At 38.8% G+C, this 21237-nt stretch overlaps 1 protein-coding gene and 1 pseudogene across 5 annotated transcripts in view; one reads left to right on the top strand and one right to left on the bottom strand.

The window, feature by feature from the left end:
- Window positions 1–21237, bottom strand: part of TARS3 (threonyl-tRNA synthetase 3) — a 63919-nt gene that overhangs the window by 15212 nt on the left and 27470 nt on the right. For all 5 annotated transcript variants that reach the window (XM_064376309.1, XM_064376312.1, XM_064376313.1 and 2 more), the window contains 5 exons: window positions 10025–10191; window positions 8194–8356; window positions 3919–4056; window positions 282–359; window positions 98–198 (listed from right to left, as the gene is read on the bottom strand). In XM_064376309.1, the coding sequence (XP_064232379.1) occupies window positions 98–198; window positions 282–359; window positions 3919–4056; window positions 8194–8356; window positions 10025–10191 (647 nt within the window). The remainder of the gene's footprint in view (window positions 1–97; window positions 199–281; window positions 360–3918; window positions 4057–8193; window positions 8357–10024; window positions 10192–21237) is intronic.
- On the top strand, window positions 7645–7742 carry LOC135275051 (small nucleolar RNA U13; annotated as a pseudogene).

The raw sequence follows: 21237 nt of genomic DNA on the forward strand, positions 1-21237 counted from the left end.
TAGACATTCACTAATGTTTATTTTTGTATTGCTAATACTCAAATGACAAAAAATTAGAATATTAGTACTACAATATTTATCACATTCAGTCACTTACCTAACATATGTGAGATTAAATCTAATAGGCAGTTGGAAGTCCAGCTGAATTGTAGCACATTGATGGTATCTGCCAATAGCATCCTTGATTTTTATGTCAATCTACAAATTAAATAATATTTGCTTAGAGAGAGTATTTATTTTTCTTTTAAATTTTACTTTTTTGAAACATATGGTCTACTTACTTTAGGGCCATAAAATGCTCCATCTCCTGGGTTCATTTTCCATGGTTCTCCAAATTCCATCAAGCTATTCTGCAGTTGCTTTTTTAAAAGAAGAAAAAAGATACAATTATATATTGCATCTTTTTTTGACATACAGCTCACAAAAGTTACTATAACTCTTAATTATCTATGTTCAACACATATTCATTGAGCATCTTTTACATTCAATAAACTATTGAGCAGACACTATACAGAGATGATTAGGGTGGTACCGGCTCTCAAGAAAAATCAACATTTCAACTGGGAAGGAAAGATCATTTATAAATTGTTCCAGTGAATTCCAAGTAATCATTAGGTAGAGGATGCTTTGGCCCTCCTCCCAACACAACCCTGTGCCCTACAAACCAACCAGCTTCTGCCTCCTGGTGACGGTTCCGAGACCCATTCACCTTGTAGGTGGGGCCTCCACACATGAAAAGGCAGGAAAGCCTTGATCTCACTCCCTCTTCCACTCTTGAGTTTGGGTGGGTAAGAAGGCCAAGACGGCAGGCCTCACCACTTCTTTTTTGCTTTTCCTTCACCTCTGCACATGTCTGGGAGGGTTAGAATTTATAGGGTGTGGGTGCATGAGCCCCCACTTTTGTTTTCAGCCTAAGCCACTACATGCTTTCAACTTAGCTTGCAGTGAAGATGTTCCACATTGAAGGTGAGGGTGCAAGTGTGTATTAATGAAAAATTTCCCCGAGTCTTCCAGTATTCCCGTGAATCCAGCTTCCCTGAGAAGCACCTGAGCATTCCTAAGTCCTTGGCCAAAGTACTTGCAAAACACCAGCTAAACTCCCGTCATCACCCCCAACATACTGGTGCCCATGAGAGGCCAGACTTTTGGGAGTGACATGCCTCATGGGGAAATCAAAGTAGTGGCAGAGTCTTAGGGCCAAAGCTGCCATCATGAAGAAAGCTGATTCCTGGAGTCCTGACAGCCTTTCCCAGGGACCTCAGTCAGGATCTGATCTTGAGAGAGACAGAGATTTAATTCCTGAGATCCCAAGAATGTCCTGCATAGGCCTGACCCTAAGAAGCAGCTTCTTTTCTACTTAGGACCAGAGAAAGTGTCTCGTCTCCATGGAGATGCTTCCCGGGCCTGGAGGCCATATTCCCCTGTTCCACTCTGTTTCTAAGAGGAGAAGGAACACAGTTACTTGTTTCCAAGACAAATGAGGTCTTCCTACAGCAGATACCAAGTGTTAGGAAGAATTCTGGGGACTGCAAGGAGCTAAAAAGCCAAGGAAAGGCCAAGTTTTGGAGAAGAGCATAAAGCAAGGGTCACTGTTGCTCCCTGGGCCTTGGAGGACATGGAATAGGAGGGCACAGCAGGAGCTGCCAGGGCTGAGACAGCACTGAATTAATGAGAGGTCTGTCTCTTTCAAACCATTTCAGACACTTCTGAAGACAAAATATTTAAATGCTCATGTCAGTGATTTCCAGGCCAGGGGTAGTTATTTGAGACAAGTGTCCCAAAAGTGGAAGCAGGCCTATCCCTTAGTGGGACAGTTACACCCCTGGGTTGACCTCAGGCTTGGCTGCTAAACTATTTACCCCCATCAGTTAAAAAAAAAGAGCAAAAATGCTAGGACTTCCAGTGCATCCTCCCCATGCCAGGCCCACACCTGATCCATCCCTTTTTCAGCTCTCTACATTCCACCAAGTTTCAAATGAATGGAGTAATGATAATGATACCAACACCAAACATCTACTGGGCACTTACATGTGCCTGGCACTATGCCTAACACTCCATGTGAATTACTTCACTGAAGTTCCCCTTACCCTCAGGACGTAGGTGTTATCACTACATCACCAACACTACCACTGTCATCATCATCATCATCACCATGTCATGCTTGATCCTGATGCTTAGAGAGCTTCTATAATTTACTCATGGAGGTGAAGTACTTTCAGACTTTAAAGTCTGGAGCAAAATGGCTCCAGAGCCGAGTTCTATGTCCTCATTTCCTCTTCCTGCTTCCATGTGGCAGGCAGGTAAACTGAGTCTGCATCCTTCCCGGGGTAGATAGGCTATCTCATTTGTCCTTCTTCCTCCATGCAGTGGATGTGGAAGAAGAGCTTAGGATGGGCACGGGGCAGTGGGGAGGAGAAGGCCCTATTTAGAGGTAAGGCTAAACTGCTTCTGTGTGGCCTCTGCTCAGCTTCTGTTTCTATTAATCATGTAAAAATAATTGTTACACTATTAGTCCAGTGATTCTCTGATTCTTATTTCTTGTAACATGTGTTCAGCTCCCATGAGTACAGCAATCCCCCTTATCTGTGGTTTCATTTTTCTCAGTTTCAGTTACCCCAGTCAACTGTGGTCTAAAAATATTAAATGGAAAATTCCAGAAATAAACAACTCATATGTTTTAAATCATGCACTGCTCTGAGCAGCAGGATAAAGCACCATCCTACTCCATCCTTCCTGGGGTGGGAATTGTCCTTTTGTCCAGTCTCCACGCTGGATGCACTGCCCCCCCTGCAGTTAGTCACTTAGAAGCTGTCATGCTTATCAAATATGCAGTACCACAGTGCTTATGTTCAAGTAACCCTTATTTTCCTTAACCACGGCCTCAAAGCACAAGAGTTGTGATGCTAGCAATTTGGATATGCCAGAGTGGAGCCACAAAATGCTTCCTTTAAGTGAAAAGGTGAAAGTTATCCATTTAATAAGGAAAAAAAATCCTATGCTGAAGTTGCTAAGAGCTATGGTTAAAAAAAGAATCTTCTATTCATTGCGTAAGTTGTGAATTAGTGAAGACGGAAAAAGCAAATCATGCTAGTTTTGCTATTGCATCTCACAAGGCAAAAGTTCCAGCCACAGTGCATGAAAAATGCTTAGTTAAGATAAGAAAGGGCATTAAATTTGTAAGTTGAAGGCATGAACAGAAACATGTCCTGTTTGCCATCTATTTGGTACCATCCAGGGTTTCAGGAATCTACTTGGAATCTTATTCCCCATGGATAAGTGGGGACTATTACATTCCAAGAAGAGAACTAGCAGGCAGAGCCGGGCATCTGGCCATGACACCATCCTCATTTTTAACAAAAGCAAACACAGGAAACATACTATATCCTTTGTGTTTAGTAAGAAAAAAAGAAAGCAACATGATGAGCTCCTTATCTTGGTTTTGCAAAGCTTAGCTGTAACATCTGAGCGTGGGTGTCTTCAGACAGACACAGGGCAGGGCACAACAGGATGTGACTGTGAAAGGGACTCCAGCATCGAGTATGCGCATCTCCGTCTAGACCATGCAGCCCCCGGACCCCACAGTCAGACTAAGATGACACAACAGGCAATGGTTTAAAATAAACCACACAAACCAAGAGTCACAGCAAATAAGAGGATTTCTTTAAAAACTTGGGCCAGTTATTAGTGACCAGCACTGAAAAAGTATAAATAAAAGCCAGATATAAACTTTAAGTGTGAAACAAATGTAAGGTATTATTATCACTTTTACAAAGAAAATGGGATAACCACATTCTACAACCTATAAATGTATCCCATAATTTCCAATTTCAAAATTTCTGTTACAAATTATTGCATCCTCCTGCAAAGGTGTTTTCCACAAGACTAAAACGAAAAGGAAGCACAAAGTGCGTCTCTTACCTTCTCAGCCTCATTCCACATCTCAATCTCTCCTAGGAAGTTTTCAGGCCTCGTTGACAGGTTTAATTGAAAGGAGAAGCCAAATGTTGAGTAAACAGATTGTAAAAACTGCAAACATCCCTTTATTTCTTCTTCAATCTGAAATCAAAGCAAATGAAACATTCAAATAGAACACCAAATTAAATTCATTTATGTTTTAAAAAATAAAACTCTTCATGTCAGGTAGAAATAAAGTGTGTTTTTAATGGAGAGCAGTTGATGACCCTGTTTTGATTGTTTAACCAATCCTGAGTTGAACCTTCATTTGAGTGGTAGGCAGGTGGGGACTGGCAGTGGCTCTAGGCCAGTGCAGGGAATGAAGCAGGAGTAGGCGAGAAAATTGTACTGTGAAAAGGCAGCAGCATGCAGAAGAGAGCAGCAAGGAGGGGGCACCCAGAGAAAGTGAGACCCCGCTAGAGCAGGGGACAAGCAAGCGCTCCGCATGGAGGTAGCTCAGGAGCTCTGTGAGCAGAAGACACACCGAGTTGAAGTCTCAGCAGAAAGATAAGCAGACTGAGTCAGGGGGCTGCATATGATGGGATAAAGGGCAGAGGGGCAGTGTGGTAGGTGAGCAGGCTAGAGGCAGGCAGGGGCCAGAAAAAATTAAGTGCTTTCAAAGCCAGGAGAATGTATGGACTTTTTAGCCTGAGACCAATGGGGAGGCAATGAAGGGTTTTTGTTTTGTTTAAGCAGGGAACTAACATGACCCAATGTATTCTTTCACAGTATGAGGAATGAATTTGCAAGATTAGAAGAGAGCCCCAACAGGAAGCTGGAGGAGTCATTTAGGAGCAAGATGACAGTGGCTTAAACCAGAGAGTAGCAGCCGAAATGCAGGGAATTTGATGGATTTGAGACATCAAGTCTTTCATTCATTAAATGTGATGGCTATTTTGTTTTGTTTTGTTTTGTTTTGTTTTGTTTTGTTTTGTTTTGTTTTTTTGAGACCATCTTGCTCTGTCTCCCAGGCTGGAATGCAGTGGTGCAATCTCGGCTCACTCCAACCTCTGTCTCCTGGGTTCAAGCAACTCTCATGCCTCAGCCTCCCGAGTAGCTGGAACTACAGGTGCTCGCCACCATGCTTGCCTAATTTTTGTGTTTTTTTAGTAGAGATGGGGTTTCACCATGTTGGCCAGGCTGGTTTCGAACTCTTGGCCTCAAGTGACCCACCCACATCAGCCTCCCAAAGTGCTGGGATTATAGGTGTGAGCCACCACACCCGGCCTTGTTTTATTATTATTATTATTAAGTTCCAGGGTATATGTGCAGGATGTGCAGGTTTGTTACACAGGTATTCGTGTGCCATGGTGGTTTGCTGCACCTATCAACCCATCACCTAGGTATTTAAGGCCAGCATGCATTAGTTATCTATCCTGACCCTCTCCATCCCTGCACTTTCCTCTGACAGGCCCCCGTGTGTATTGTTCCCCTCCCTGTGTCCATGTGTTCTCACTGTTCAGCTCCCACTTATAAGTGAGAACATACAAATTTGGTGTTCTGTTCCTGTGTAAGTTTGCTGAGGATAATGCCTTGTGATGGCTACTTTTAAGTGTCAACTCGACTGAGCTAGGAGATGCCAGACAGCTGGCCGCCCTTAAAACATTTATTTCTGGAAATGTCTGTGAGGGTATTTCTGGAAGAGATGAGCATCTGAAACAGTGGAATGGGTAAAGAAGTTCTACCCTCACCAATGTGGGTGGACCTCATCCAATCTGTTGAGGGCAGGAATAGAACTCAAAAGCAGGAAGGGCAAAATCTCTCTTTTTTGAATTGGGACCATTATTTTCTCCTGTTCTCAGACATTGAGCTCCTGGTTCTCAGGCCCACCAACTCTGGGACTTACAACAGCTCCCTCCTCTGCTCACCCCACTGAGGCTTTCGGCCTCAGACTGGGAGTTATACCATCAGCATTCCTAGTTCTCCAGCTTGTAACTGGCATATCATGGGACTTCTTGGCCTCCAAAATCAAATGAGCCAATTCCTGTAATAAATTTCCTCATATATCTATATATCCTACTATCTCTATTTCTCTGGAGAATACTTATCCGAAAGTATTATCATATGTTTTGAGATGCTATTATAATTATTGTTTCTTATTTGCAATTTCCAAGGGTTCATTGTTATGAAATGCATATACAATTGATTTTTATATACTGATATTCCATACAATTTTCTAAATTCATCTTACTTCTAATAGCTTTTTGTAGATTCCATCTAATCTCTACATAGATGATCATGTCATTTAGAAGAGTTTTAATTCTTTCCAATCTAGATGGTTTTTCATTTTCTCTTTCTTAACTTACTGCATCAGAAAGAACTTCCAGTACAATGATCAGAGAAGTAATGAGAGAATCCTTACCTAGTTCCTGATCTTAAGGGTAAAGCATTCAGACTTTCACTATTAAGTATGATGTTAGCTGTAGGTTTTTCATAGAGGCCTTTTTATCAGGTTAAGAAAGTTCCCTCCATTTCTAGTTTTGAGAGTTTTTATGAGATATGGATGTAGAATTTTGCCAAATACTTTTTCTTCCATCTACTAAGAAGATCATATATTTTTTGTCTTTTTGTTTGTTTTCTTTTTAAGTTTGTGAAGTGGGAAATTACAATGATTCATTTTCTAATGTTAAATTAACTTTTCATTCCTGGGATTCAGTTCATTTCATTAAGATCTATTATCCTTCTTTTAAAAATTACTAGATTTGACTTACTAAAATGTTGTTTAAATTTTTTGACTTTATGTTCATGAAAGATGTTGTTCACTAGCTTTCTTTTAACTTGTCTTATTTTTCTATCAGAGCAATATTATTAGCTTCATGAGGTGGTAAGGAATTCCTTCTCTTCAATTTTCTGGATGAGTATCTCTAGATTGGTATTTCTTTTTTAATGTTTGGTAGAATTCACCAGTAAAGCCATCTTGGCCTGGAGTTTTCTGTATGGGAAGGTTTTTAACTCTCAATTTGATTTCTGTAGTAGACACAGGGCTATTCAGATTATCTACTTCTTCTTGAGTAAAGTTTAATAGCTTGTGTCTTTCAAGGATTTATCCATTTTATCTAAGCTGTCAAATGTATTAGCATAAAGTTATTCAGAAAACTGCCTTATCCTTTTAATAGCTACAGAATCTGTAGTAATGACATATGTCTCATTCCTGACATTTTTTATTTGTGTCTTCTCTTTTTTCCTCATCAGTCTAAAGGTTTATCAATTTTATTGATCTTCTCAGAGAACCAGCTTTACTTTTATTTATATTCTCTATTTTCTTTTTCTATTTCAATGATTTCTGCTCTTTCTTATTTTCTTTCTTTTGCTCATACTACTTTTTCTATCTTAAGTAAAAGCTAAGTCATTGATTTTTCTTTTCTAATGGAGGTATTCAGTGCTATAAACATCCCTCTAAGTAACACTTAAATGGCATCCCACAAATTTTAATGTATGTGTTTTTATTTTCATTTGTTATATAATTTTTTAAAAATTTCCTTTGGATTTTGTGTTACTGATTTCTATTTTAATTCTATTGTGGTCAGTTAGGTTTAGGGTTAAACATTAGGGTTAAGTTAAAACATTAGAGTTAATTAAAACATTTTTTAAATTAAATTCCTTTTAATTTATTGAGACTTGTTTTATGGCCCAGAATATGGTCTATCCTAGTAAATATTCTACGTGCAGTTTCAAAGAACAAATATTCTGACCCTTTTGTAGTTCATAAGTGTGATGGCTGGTGTACACATGTGTAAGATGTGCACCCTCATACCCTGGTACAACACTGGCACATTACCCATTCAACATAAAGCCAAAAAAAGAAAAACCAAAGAATGTATATTCTGCTGTTTTTCTATAAACATCAATTATGTCAAATTGTTTGACAGTAACCCTTTGCATGGCAATTTTAACTTGAATTAACACAAAAACTTGAAAAAGTAAATTTTAAGTTCTAGGCAATACTGAAAAAACATCCAGAATTCCAGAATTCCACCAAATCCCTTAAAATACTCTACTTAATGGAATTTAGGTTAATAAAATCACTGAAGGAAGCCAAAGAAAAAGTAATACATTTCATGTCAAGAGATTATTAATCTATTGACCTAATTTAGAGAATCACAGCAGGCTAGAGCTGAATGAGATCTCAGAGACTAGACCAAACATCTATGTTTCAGTAACTCTGAAAGAATACAAGTTGTGTTCGGGGCATCACACTCAATTTGTGACCACCATGCTTCACTCTGTGTTATTGTTTACCTGCTCCACTGTGCAAAAGATGTGAGCATCATCCTGCTGGAAGCGCCTCACTCTGGTTAAGCCGCTGAGAGTCCCTGACAGTTCATTTCTATGCAAAACTCCAAAGTCAGCAAATCTAATAGGCATTTCTCTCCAAGATCGTGGACGATGGGCAAACATTAGACTAGAAAAGATGTAGTAGCACAAAGGTTTTACATAGCACAGAAAAGATTAAATAATTATCTGAATATAAAGAAATTACAATTAAGCCTCAAGATCCGTCAACTCCTTATTCTAGTTCTTAGATCACCAGGTTAAAAAAACTTTCTTCCACGAATTAGTGAACCTTGCATTTACATCACTGCAGCACTCTGGGAAAGAAGCTTGTCTATTATCTCCTTCCAGAAATGCTGTTCCCTGCCCTCAACCACACAGTGAATCACCATTTACTGCTTATGATTCATTTCAAAGGCTACTTCTTGAATGAAGCCCTCCTAGACATTTCCCTACACAGAGCTAGGCAGTTTCTCCTAAGGCTCCTAGAACACCTTGAACATGCCACCATTATGGCACTGGCCTTTTTATAACTGATTGCCTACATGCATGGCCCTGCCCACTCTGCTTATGAGCTCTATGAGGGAATGGATTGTGTCCTAATCACCTCTGCGCTTCTAGCTCCAAGCACACGAAGCACTCAACTAATGCTCCCTGTTGAGTGAAAGACTTCTCTCCTGCTGAAAGCACTCCTGGCTCCCATATCCCATTCCCTCTAAACCACAGTGGTCTTGCTTCCTTATTCTGAGGTGTGAAAAGATAAACTTAAATTCTCTACTTTGATTATAGCTGAAGTCTCAGGCCATAATTTTAAAAAATGGCTTTGAAAAAAATGAGTTAAGAAATTATTAACAGAAGTATTTTACAATGCAAAGCAATAGCATAGCTTCTACCTTCTGTTTAAAAAGCGACAGTATAGAATGTTTATATACCAGTATTCCTAAAATTAAAGTTATACATATTTTTTACATGACATCAACATAAAGTTAAATTTCTTCTCATCTTCACTTAAAAGGACAAAGAGCTTTCTTCAGTATTCAGATATCAGTTTTATTACCTTCTACATAAATTTACTTGAAACCATGTATGTCGATAATACAAAAACTACGATTGTTGGGATTTTTTTTGGTGGACAATTATGCCTATTCAGTTTCAATTGTAAAATATGTTTGTCTTTCAAGGTTGAATTTGCATACCAACTTTATGATAATTACAGTCTTTCATAGAATCAAAGACAGCATTGATTATTAAATGTACCTTTATTTTATGTGCTACTAAGAAAGAAACTAACCTATTGATCAAATTATGATATAACGTTACAATGCCACCAACTATAATATGCATTTCAACTTCAGAAATGTTGAAATGTGGAAGTAAAATGGTATCTTGGAATCAATGAAATCCAGAAAGCCATTGATTATAACCTCATTGATCTTGTTACAATTCACCCAAACAGTATGAAAGAACTAAATATTCTGCAAATTGAACATTTGAAGTGCATTACTATTAGAAAGACAAATATTATAAAACTTACAAAATTGACACATAACATTATCTTTAATCAGCACAAAAAATGCAGTGGTTACCAGCTAACATTCCATACCTGCCAAAGATCAAATATATTTTCAAAAGTAAGTCCATTCTCCAGAATGAAACAACTTAGTAAAAATTAGCAATCACCACTCTTCAAATTAAACAGATTCTTTTATTCCACAAAGCAAAATAATATTAAAAGCTAATTGTGATGAAGTATGCTATGTGCTCTCGTGAAAAGATCTGCTTCACTTTTAATACTCACCAGTGCCCTGGACAATTCATGGGTTTGAGGGCAAAAGTGTCCTTTTCAATCTCAAAGGTAAACATGTTCTCGCTGTAATGCTGCCAGTGGCCTGAGGCTTCCCAGAGTTTACTGTTGTACATATTGGGAGACAGCACCTCCGTGAAGTCACGTTTGTGATATTCCTCCTTTAAGATACACACATTCGACATTAAAATCTGCTAGGGCAGATCACAGTTTCATGCAAAGTAACACTCTGAGCAAATATTTTAAACGGGCTCACGCCCTATATTAATTCATGATTAATGTACCCTCAGTTTTAGGTGTGGTGGTTTCTGTATCTTGAAAGAAAGATTTACATATGCTCAGTATAATTTCTATTAAGTATATTTATTTTGTAGCATATAATAGTATATAGTATATAATGTTTTAGTTCTTTGAAAATTAGCAATTGAAATACAATATATATAGAAACTCACTGTAACTACAAACTCCAAGTCCTTCTAGATAAAATGTTTTTTCCTATTAAAAGGCAGAAAAAAATTTATAATTTAATAAGACTGAATACCATGTTCCATGTTATAATTTTGATTTATTTAGTTTTAGTTTGAAACAGAAAGAAGAATTTTATTGTATAACACCTTGAATAGTTGATATCTATTAAGTAATGAGTTGGCTTTTCTCCCTCCCTAATTAACAGCTTCCCTAATTGAATCACTGGAGACAGAAGAAGAGAGTTTTTTCCAACCAAAGTTTTAATTTTATTTAAACTTCTTAAAAAAAAATTAAGTGATCGTTGTTGGGTAAATATTTTATGTGCACTTTCCAAAAATGCATATTTCGCTGTTGTTTCATAAATGTCAATTAGGTCAAATTGTTTTGACAGTATTTAATAGGGACCCTTTGTATGACAATTTTAGTTTGGATGAACACAAAAACCTCCATAAGTAAGAATTCTAAGAATCCTTAGATTCTCAACATTTGTAAATCACTTAATGGACATCTGGCACAAATCTAGAATGTCATACTTTCAGCAAGTTTTAAAAACTGTTTTCACAGTTTAAAAAACATAAAACATAACATTTTAAGATTACTATAACTGAAAGGTTTTCTGTAACTGAAAGGAATGTTATCTGATACTCTTCAGCAGGGCATCTTGGCAGTCCATGGTAGACAGCTTGGGTCTCAGCCATTCAGTGAGCTGCTTTACCCACCCTTTGTTTTTACTAAATTAGAAAATGTTAACAGTTCAGGTGTGGTGGCTTATGCTTGTAATCCCAGCACTCTGGGAGGCCAACGTGGGCAGATCACCTAAGGTCAGGAGTTTGAGACCAGCCTGGTCAACATGGTGAAACTCCATCTCTACTAAAAATACAAAGATTAGCCAGGTGTCATGGCATACACATGTAATCCCAGCTACTCGGGAGGCTGAAGCAGGAGAATCGCTTGAACCCAGAAGGTGGAGGTTGCAGTGAGCCAAGATCACGCCATTGCACTCCAGCCTGGGCAAGAGAGCTAGACCCCATCTCAAAAAAAGAAAAAGAAAATGTTTTACAAAATGATGTCATTAAGAACAACAGTGATTATTGGCTATTTCAGATGGTTCCATATATTCAGATCAACAAGGTCCCAGAAATTAAGGGTGAGTGTGGGGGTGGGGGTGGGGGCAGGGTGTGTCTTTGCTTTTACTAAAGACTATTTTTAAAATCTAGCTCAGGAGATACTGCTCAATGCATTTTTAATTCACTCTGAATACAATCATGTTAGGAATGTATGTTTCGTTGAGATGTTTAGAAATGATTTTAAACTATCCCTGAAATGGACTGAATGTTTGTGTCTCCCTCAAAATTGTGATATTGATACCTTAACCCCAAAGTGATGGTATTAGGAAGTAGGGCCTTTGACAAGTGATTAGGTCATAAGGGTAGAGCCCTCATGAATGGGATTAGTGACCTTATAAAAGGATTCCCAGAAAGCTTTCTGGGCCTTTCTGCCATCTGAGGTTACAAAAAGTCAGCAGTCTGCAACCTGGGAGAGAGCCCTCACCAGAACTCAACCATGCTGGGACCCTAATCTTAGACTTCCTGCCTCTAGAACTGTGAGAAATATCCTTCTGTTGTTTATAGGCTACCCAGTCTATGGTACTTTGTTATAGCAGCCCAAACTAACTAATACAATCCCTATGAGATGAAGTGTCAAGAACTACTACATTTTTACATATATATATAGGAGATACCTATATATAGAACATTATGCTGCTGTATCTTTCCATATTATAATATACATATTGTTTTGTCTTTCTCTCACATACACATATAAATAACAGAGACAAAACAAACTGGCAAAATGTTACCAATTGATGAATCCAGATGAAGGAAATATGGATGTTCATTGTACTGCATTTTAGTTTTTCTGTATATTTGAACTTTTCAAGAGAAAAAGTTGGGGAGTAAAATATGTCTAATGCTATTTCATTAATTTCTTTCTCTAAAGAGTAAAGAAAGCCAAGGCTGGAAAGAGTAAACTCTCAGTGACTGAGCAGTTCACAGCTCAGTCCAGTCTCCTGAAGAAATCCAGAAAGCTTATTTGGAATATTAAAAATCGTATTTCATCCCTGAAATAATAGTCTAGGTTATTGAAGGAGCTGAATCCCTACCCACACCTAGTGATCTAGCCACTTGAAAACATCTAACTAGCATCTAAGAATCAGTGTCATAAAATTGTTTTCAAGTAATTTGTCCTCTTAAAAAATGAAGCAATTCCACATAAACAGCTCCTTTCCAAAACCCCATTAAAATAAGAGTAAAGAAAGTTTTTAAAAGAACATAAATCTACCAGAACAAAGAGAAAAGGAGAGAAGATGAATACTATAATAATTTAGAATCTGGAAAGTAGATAAACAAGTATTAATTGCCTCAGAAGACCTAGGAAAGCCAAAACTAAGTTGGCAGTAGGAGAAACCCAGAAGCAAGCTACTTTAGCTGGGTATAGATTTCTAGGCTTCGTATTTCTAAGGCATTGTTTCTGTCTTCTGTTTTTCAGTGTTTCCACTGAAAATTTCAATGCCGTTCTGATACTCAGTCCTATGCCTATGCCTTTTTTCTCTCTGGAAACATTTAGGATAGTTTCTTTATCCCTGGAGTTTTGGAATCTTTCAGTAATGTGTTTTGGTGCCCAAAGGATGTTTTCACTAAAAACTGAGACATGCTTGGGAGTTGAGATTGTCCCTTGCCCATTATGGGCTCCCTTTGCTATAGAACTGATAGGCAGAAAAGGACTAACTACCCTTGATCCCAATTACTGGGAGAAGGACTTACTACCCTTGATCCCAATTACTGGGAGAAGTTATACTGCTTACAACCGAGTAAGGAGGACTATGTCTGGAACTCAGTGGGAAGTCTTGGCTATCCACACATCTAGCAATAATAGTCAGTGGGAAACTCTGAAACCTGATAAAGAAAGGATTACTAAAAACTTGGATCCTAAGGACAGATTTGGGCCATCCACTGTTACTGGTTTAATTGTATTCTCCAAATAAGATATTCTGAAGTCCTAGGTTGGGCACGGTGGCTCACGCCTGTAATCCCAGCACTTTGGGAGGCCGAGGCGGGTGGATCACAAGGTCAAGAGATCGAGACCATCCTGGTCAACATGGTGAAATCCCGTCTCTACTAAAGTAATACAAAAATAAGCTGGGCATGGTGGTGCGTGCCTGTAATCCCAGCTACTCAGGAGGCTGAGGCAGAAGAATTGCCTGAACCCAGGAGGCAGAGGTTGCGGTGAGCCGAGATCACGCCATTGCACTCCAGCCTGGGTAACAAGAGCGAAACTTGGTCTCAAAAAAAAAAAAAAAAAAAAGATATTCTGAAGTTCTAACTCCTAATACTTCAGAATGTGTCCTTATTTGGAAGTAGGGTCTTGATAATCAAATTAAAATGAGATCATTAGGGTAGATCCTAATACAATATGGCTGGTCTCTTTATAAAAAGGAGAAATCTGGATGCAGAGACAGATGCATACAGGGGAAGACAATGTGAAGACACACAAGGAAAACACCACGTGAAGACAGAGGCTGGGAACAATGCTCCAATGAGCCAAGAAACAAAAATGATTGGCAACCACCAATAGCTAGGAGAAGGCAAGGAAGGATTCTCCCACAGGTTTTAGAGGGAACAGAGCGTCAAAACACCTTGATTTCACACTTCTGGTCTCCAAAACTGGGAGATAATAAATTTCTGTTGTTTTAAGTCACCTAGTTTATAGTATTTTATTATAATACCCTGGGAAACTAATGCACCCACCAAATAAAACACTGCCATCTGGGGTGCTGGCAGGATAAGGGGAACATGGAATGAGTGATGGAAAAAGAAGGCTCTGATGTATCAGCTTGGCCCTAGTGTCCATCTACAGAGGCTAGGGGTGAAACAGCTACATTTAGTTATGTCTTTTCCTTGCATTCTTACATGAAGGGCACTCATGGTGGACAATGTCACAATTTAGATTTAGGTGAAATTGAAACGACATCACCACATGATGATACATTGGCTGACGGAACTTTGTGCAAAGAAACCAATGTCCTCATCCAAGCAAAAGGCAAGGATGTGCTGAGAGGCACAAGGGATGAGCTGGGCTGGTTATTTTCCATCTGCCACTTCCTGTCTTGCCCCATCCTAGCCCATTTTCCTTCCTTCTCTGACCTGCTCTGGGTCCCCCAAAGCTGAATCTATGGGCTCCATAGAAGGCTCACTTGCTGTGATTATTTTTTTATTTTATAAAATATATACTTTAATTTTAAACACAATAGTATAATATGCTTAAATTACATTTCATGTGAAAAAGAATACATAATTTATAAAGAAAACCTTAACATCTCTCTCTCATTCCACCCTTTACTGCCCTGAGATAATGCTAATGGCCTGGAGTTACTGTATTTCAACCCTCTTCTGCATGACCATGCAAACACAAAACACACATACAGGATTTCGTTGTTTTCTGCTTTTATCTATTTAAAAAAAGGATACACTATACATTTACTGTGTAACTTCCAGTTTCCAACGGTAAGGTATATTGACACCCCCTTGGAGTTAGTATGTATATTTTCATGATATCTGCATAGTGTTCTATTGTGTGGACGTATCATAAAGCATTTAACTCTTCCACTATTGAGAAACATTAGACCTTTTTTTCTCTTTGAATACTACAAACTATTCTGCAGTCAAGTTTTTTTCTATGTGATTTTAATTGTATGTTTTAGATTCCTCTCTATTATTTACTACCAGATTAGCAGCAATTTAAACTTTCTTGAGAAGTGTAAGATAACTGTTTCCTCACATTTCCTTCAGCAATGAAAATTTTTTAATGGGTCCAAATCTTTTAAGTAGAAATACTTCAGTATTTATAGGTTTTTTGTTGTTGTTGTTGTTGTTGTTGTTTGAGACAGTATGTTGCTCTGTCACCCAGGCTGGAGTGTACTGGCACGATCTTAGCTCACTGCAACCTCCACCTCCCGGGTTCAAGCAATTCTCCTGCCTCAGCCTCCTGAGTAGCTGGGATCACAGATGTGCACCACCATGCCTGGCTAATTTTTGTATTTTTAATAGAGACAAGGTTTCACCATGTTGGCCAGGCTGGTCTCAAACTCCTGACTTCAAGCGATCCATCCACCTCAGCCTCCCAAAATGCTAGAATTACAGGAGTGAGCCACTGTGCTCAGCCTTTAAAATTTTTTTAAAATAAATTTTACTACATATATTTGAGATTTACATGATGTTACAGGATACAAACAAATAGTAAAATGGTTAGAGAAGCAGAACTAACATATTCATCAGCTCACCTTTTCTGTGTCACAAGAACAGTTAAAATCTAATTATTTAACAAAACTCTCTGATAAAATATAATTTTGTTAATTTTAGTCCTCATGTTCTACAATTAGATCTCTAACTTTGTTCATCCTAGATATCTGTTATTTTGTATCCTTTGATTTACATCTCCCCATTTCTTCTCCCTAACCCTTGACCATGGTAAGCACTGTTTCTCTGTGTATGTATTGGAGCTCTCTCCTTTTTTCAGGTTTATCAGCTCCCCTGATTCTTAGCCTCTGCACTCAAGCTGGAATTACATCTCCAACTTTCTTGGACTCCCCAGATCATGGGATTTCTTGGCCTCCATAAACACACAAGCCAATTCCTCATAATAAATTATCTTCTTTTCTATATATCCTGTTAGTTCCATTTTCTGGAGAATCCTGACATGCTAATATACTTTCCTTATGATTTCTGATTGGGTTTGACCAACAGGAAGTTCCAAAAGGATCCAGAGGGTAGTGGAAGAGAGAAGTCTGGATATTTCTTTCCCTTCCCCACTTCTTCCCTGCTGTGGGTTTATTCAGGCTCTGGCTGCATTCTACAGTTTACAGCTTCTGTTGAGTGGCCTCTCCTCCATGGCTCCAAACTCTCTGTGGGTTCTGGTATTACTACTCCATCTCCTCACTTCCTCAGGCCTAGTGGTGGAGGGGAAGGGATTCTTGCTGTTGGTAATCCCTGGGTGCTCTACCATCCCTTGTTAGTTACCTTAGCCAGGCCGATACATCCATTAATATTTCCTTCACTAGACTTTCTTCAGTTAAACCCTTGGAGTGCATCTTTCAGGACTTTCTCTGCAGCAGAGTGGAATGTTTAAAGGCTGCTACGTTCATAAAGATAAGCTTGGTTTGGAAATACACTAAATCCAAGGTTGTGTGAAGAGGAAGCAAAAATTCCCCAAGTGGGTTATTAGTATAACAAGAGAAGCTACTCCCCTCCCCACTCCATGGTTTCAAGACATACATCAACAAGTCAGGCAGATTCCAGGAAATACAAAAGGTGTGACTGAGATGAGCTTTACAAAAGCAATCCTCATACATAGCTGGTGGGAATACAAAATAGTAACCACTTTGGAAAACACTTTGCCATTTTCTTATAAACTTAAATTTACCATATGTATTAGTCTATTCTCACATTGCTAATAAAGACATACCCAAGACTGGGTAATTTATAAAGGAAAGAGGTTTAATGGACTCACAGTTCAGCATGGTTGGGGAGGCCTCACAATCATGGTGGAAGGCAAAGGAGAAGCAAAGGCACATCTTACATGGCAGCAGGCAAGAGACCTTGTGCAGGAGAACGCCCGTTTACAAAACCATTGGATCTCGAGAGACTTATTCACTACCACGACAACAGTATGGGGGAAGCCACCCTCATGATTCAATTATCTCTACCTGGTCCCACCCCTGACACCTGGGAATTATTAATTCAAGGTGAGATTTGGGTGGGGACACAGCCAAACCATATTACCATATGACCCTGAAATCGCACTCCCAGATATTTACTCTAGTAAAATGAAAACCTATGTTGATACAAAAAAAAAAAAAAAACTGTACATGAATGATAATAGCAGCTTTATTCATAATTGCCAAAAACTGAAAACAACCCAAATGCCCCTCAACTGTGGGATGGATATGAAGCTGTAGTATGTCCCTATAATGGAATACTACCCAGAGATAAAAGGAGAGACTCATGAGGACACTCGACTTGGATGCATCTCAAGGGTGTTATGCTGCATGAAAGCAGTCAGTCCCTAAAGGTCTTATAAAATTACAATTCCATTTATATGCCAATATTTTAGGGATGGAGAACAAATCAACAGTTCCTTGGGGTCAGGGGTAGGGGAGGGTTTGACTTTTTTTTTTTTTGAGACAGAGTCTCATTCTGTCACCAGGCACCAGGCTGGAGTGCAGTGGCGTGACCTCGGCTCACTGCAACCTCCGCCTCCCGGGTTCAAGCAATTCTCCTGCCTCAGCCTCCCGAGTAGCTGGGACTACAAGTGCACGCCACCATGCCCAGCTAATTTTTTTTTTTGTATTTTCAGTAGAGATGGGGTTTCACCACGTTGGCTAGGATGGTCTCAATCTCTTGACCTCGTGATCTGCCCGCCTCGGCCTTCCAAAGTGCTGGGATTAGAGGTGTGAGCCACTGCACCCGGCCCAGGTTTGACTTTTAAAAGGGTGCCATGAGGGAGCTTTGAGGGGTAATGGAACTGTTGTTCTGTATCTTGATTGCTGAGGTGATAACATAGTTCTGCATGTTATCAAAGATGTGTAAATTTTACTGCATGAATTTTTTTTTTTTTTAATTTTAAAAGGAGGTAAGAAGGGTACAGAAAGAATCAGTTAACAGACATGTTCCAGAATGCAATGAAAAAGAATTTCAAGGAGAGTAACAAAAACATCTATTTATTCACTATCAGTTGTCCACACAGCCAGTAACCAATATACAAACAAAAGTTCACTTGCCTTTACTTAAACTTAAGTGGAAGTCATGCTACCTGAATCAAAAACTCAGAAATCTTGGACTTTCTCTCAGTGGGAACAGTATGTAGACCCAGCTCATCCTGGCCTCCTGCATCCCTTCCACAGAAATGTAGCAGTTCCAGTTCTGAGAGAAAGGACGCTTCCTGGTGCAATGTGGCCATATATTCCACTGTGCTCAGTACCACGTATCCCTAGCACTCTGGCCACAACTGACTAGACTAGAACTCGGCACTAAGCCAAAGGGTATTGATATTGGACCAGATCATGGCCCCTGAGGTGGCCCAGCTGTGACTGAGACTCTGTCCCACAAGCACACCCTCTACCAGCTGACGACTAACAGAACCGACTGGAACTTCACGGAGGACCCTGAGGCACATGGAGGAGGGCAGAGAAGAAAAAAGACACAAGCGGACAGACTGAAAAAAAACCCGGCTAGTCTGAGTGCAGTGGTGTTTACAACTAATGGATCACAACCAGTTAACAGATTTCTTTGTTTCTTCTCCACTCCCACTGCTTCACTTGACTAGCCTAAATAAATAAATAAAATAAAACCCAACAGTATTCTTTTCTCCAGCAACATACTTTAAATATAGAAACAGGCAGAAAATAAAAAGATAGGTAAAGATACGTAGTGTAAGAAAGCTGGTTTGCCTATGTCAATGTCAAAGTAGACTCTGGAAAAAAATAGTTTTATTACAAAAGGTCAAATAGCCTATGAATCCATTCATATGTGACACCTAGAAATAGTCAATTTCATAGCGACAGAAAGTAGAATGGTGGTTACAGAGGCTGGGGGAGGCAGGCATGGGAGTTAGTGTTCAGTGGGTATAGAGATTAAGTGTAGCATGATGACAAGGTCCTGGAGTTTGTTTTGCAAGATGAAAAGAGTTCTGGAGATGGACCATGACAGTTGCATGACAACATGAACGAATTTAGCGAGAATTAATTGCACTCTTAAAAATAGTTAAAATGGTAAATTTTTATATTATGTGTATTTTACCACAAAATGGCTTTACTGAGGTATAATTTACATGCCATAAAATTCCCTAATTTTAAGTGTACAATTCAGTGACTTCTGACAGACGTATACGGTCATGCAACCTCTGCCACAATCAAGATTTGGAACATTTCCACCCTCCAGGAAGTTCCCTTCTGACCCTTTGGAATCAACCCCCTCTCCCCATCTGCTGGACTCCTGATCATCTTTCTGTCGCTATAGTTTTGGCATTTCTGAAATGTCATATAACGGGATGGTGCCTTATGTCTTCTCTGACTGTCTTCTTTGGTTCAGCACAATGCTTTTGAGTTTCTCCTTCGTGTGTATATCAGTACCTCGCTGCTTTTAAATGCTGAGTAGTACTGCACAGCATGGACTTACCACATTATGTTTATCCTTTCACAAGTTGAATTTTGGGTTGTTTCAAACGGTTTTGTGCCATTATGAACATCCAAATACAAATCTCTGTGTAAATGTGGACGTATGTTTTTATTTCTCTTGGGATAATAATTAGAAGTGAGAATGATGGTTCACATGCATGTTTAACTTTACAAGAAAATGCTAAACTGCTATAAAGTAGCTCTACCATTTTACATTCCTAACAGCAATAAGAGTTATATTTGCTCCACATTCTTGCCAATGCCTGAAGTTTTCATTCTTTCTACGCTGGGAAGGAGACATTCTAGTGGGTGTATAAGTGTATCTCACTATGGGTTTAATATTTATCTCCTTGATGACCAACGATGTTGAGCTTTTTGTGGGTTTTTCTGTCATATTCATGAAAAAATAAAAATCAAAAAATGAATTTGATGAAAGATGTGCAAGACGTCTAAAATAGAAACTCCAAAATATTGGTGAGGGAAAACAGAGTAAATTGATATAATTACCATGCTTACGGATTGGAAAACTCAGTATTATTTAGGTATCAATTATCTGCAAATTCATCTATACATTGAGTGCAGTCCCAATTAAAATACTAGGTGTTTTTTTTTTTTTAATTGAAAAGCTTGGCTGGGTGCAGTGGCTCACGCCTGTCGTCACAGCACTTTGGTAGGCCAAGGTGGGCAGACCATGAGGTCAGGAGTTCAAGACAATCCTGGCCAACATAGTGAAACCCTGTCTCTACTAAAAATATAAAAGTTAGCTGGGCATGGTGGCATGCTCCTGTAGTCCCAGCTACTCGGGAAACTGAGGCAGAAGAATCACTTGAACCCGGGAGGCAGAGGTTGTAGTGAGCTGAGATTGTGCCACTGCACTCCAGCCTGGGCAACTGAGCAAGACTCCATCTCAAAAAAAAAAAAAAAATTGAAAAGCTTATTGTAAAATTTATATGGAAATACAAAGAATCTAAAATATCCAAAATAATCCTAAAGAAGAATAAAATTAAAGAAAAATTATTTATATCAAGATTTAAAATACAGTTACAGTAATTGAGAAAAACAGTGTGATATTGATGCAGGGATGGACCAAAAGACAAAAGGAACAGAATATCCAGAAATATATACATACATACATATATAATCACATATATAAATGACTATATAATAATCATACATATATGGTTATTTGGTTTAGCACAAAAATTCTGCTGCAATAAATGGCACTGAAGCTATTAGATTACCCTAGGGAGAAAAGAGAACCTTGACCCCTACCATTCACAGAACCTAAAAATGAATTCAAGGTAGATCACAGTATGAAAGCAAACACAATCAAGCTTCCAGAATATAACACAGAAGAACAGCATCTTGGCTCTGAATGGGACATGAAAGCCACTAACCAAAAAAGAAAAAGTAACAAACTGGACTTCATTAAATGTAAAATTCTTGGTCAAAAGACATTATTAAGAAAGTGAATTGATAAGCCATAGACTGAAAGAATACACTCACAATA

This window comes from Aotus nancymaae, unplaced genomic scaffold (genome assembly GCF_030222135.1).
Source record: "Aotus nancymaae isolate 86718 unplaced genomic scaffold, 86718_ANA_hifiasm-v0.15.2.pri h1tg000014l, whole genome shotgun sequence".
Lineage (NCBI taxonomy): Eukaryota > Metazoa > Chordata > Mammalia > Primates > Aotidae > Aotus > Aotus nancymaae.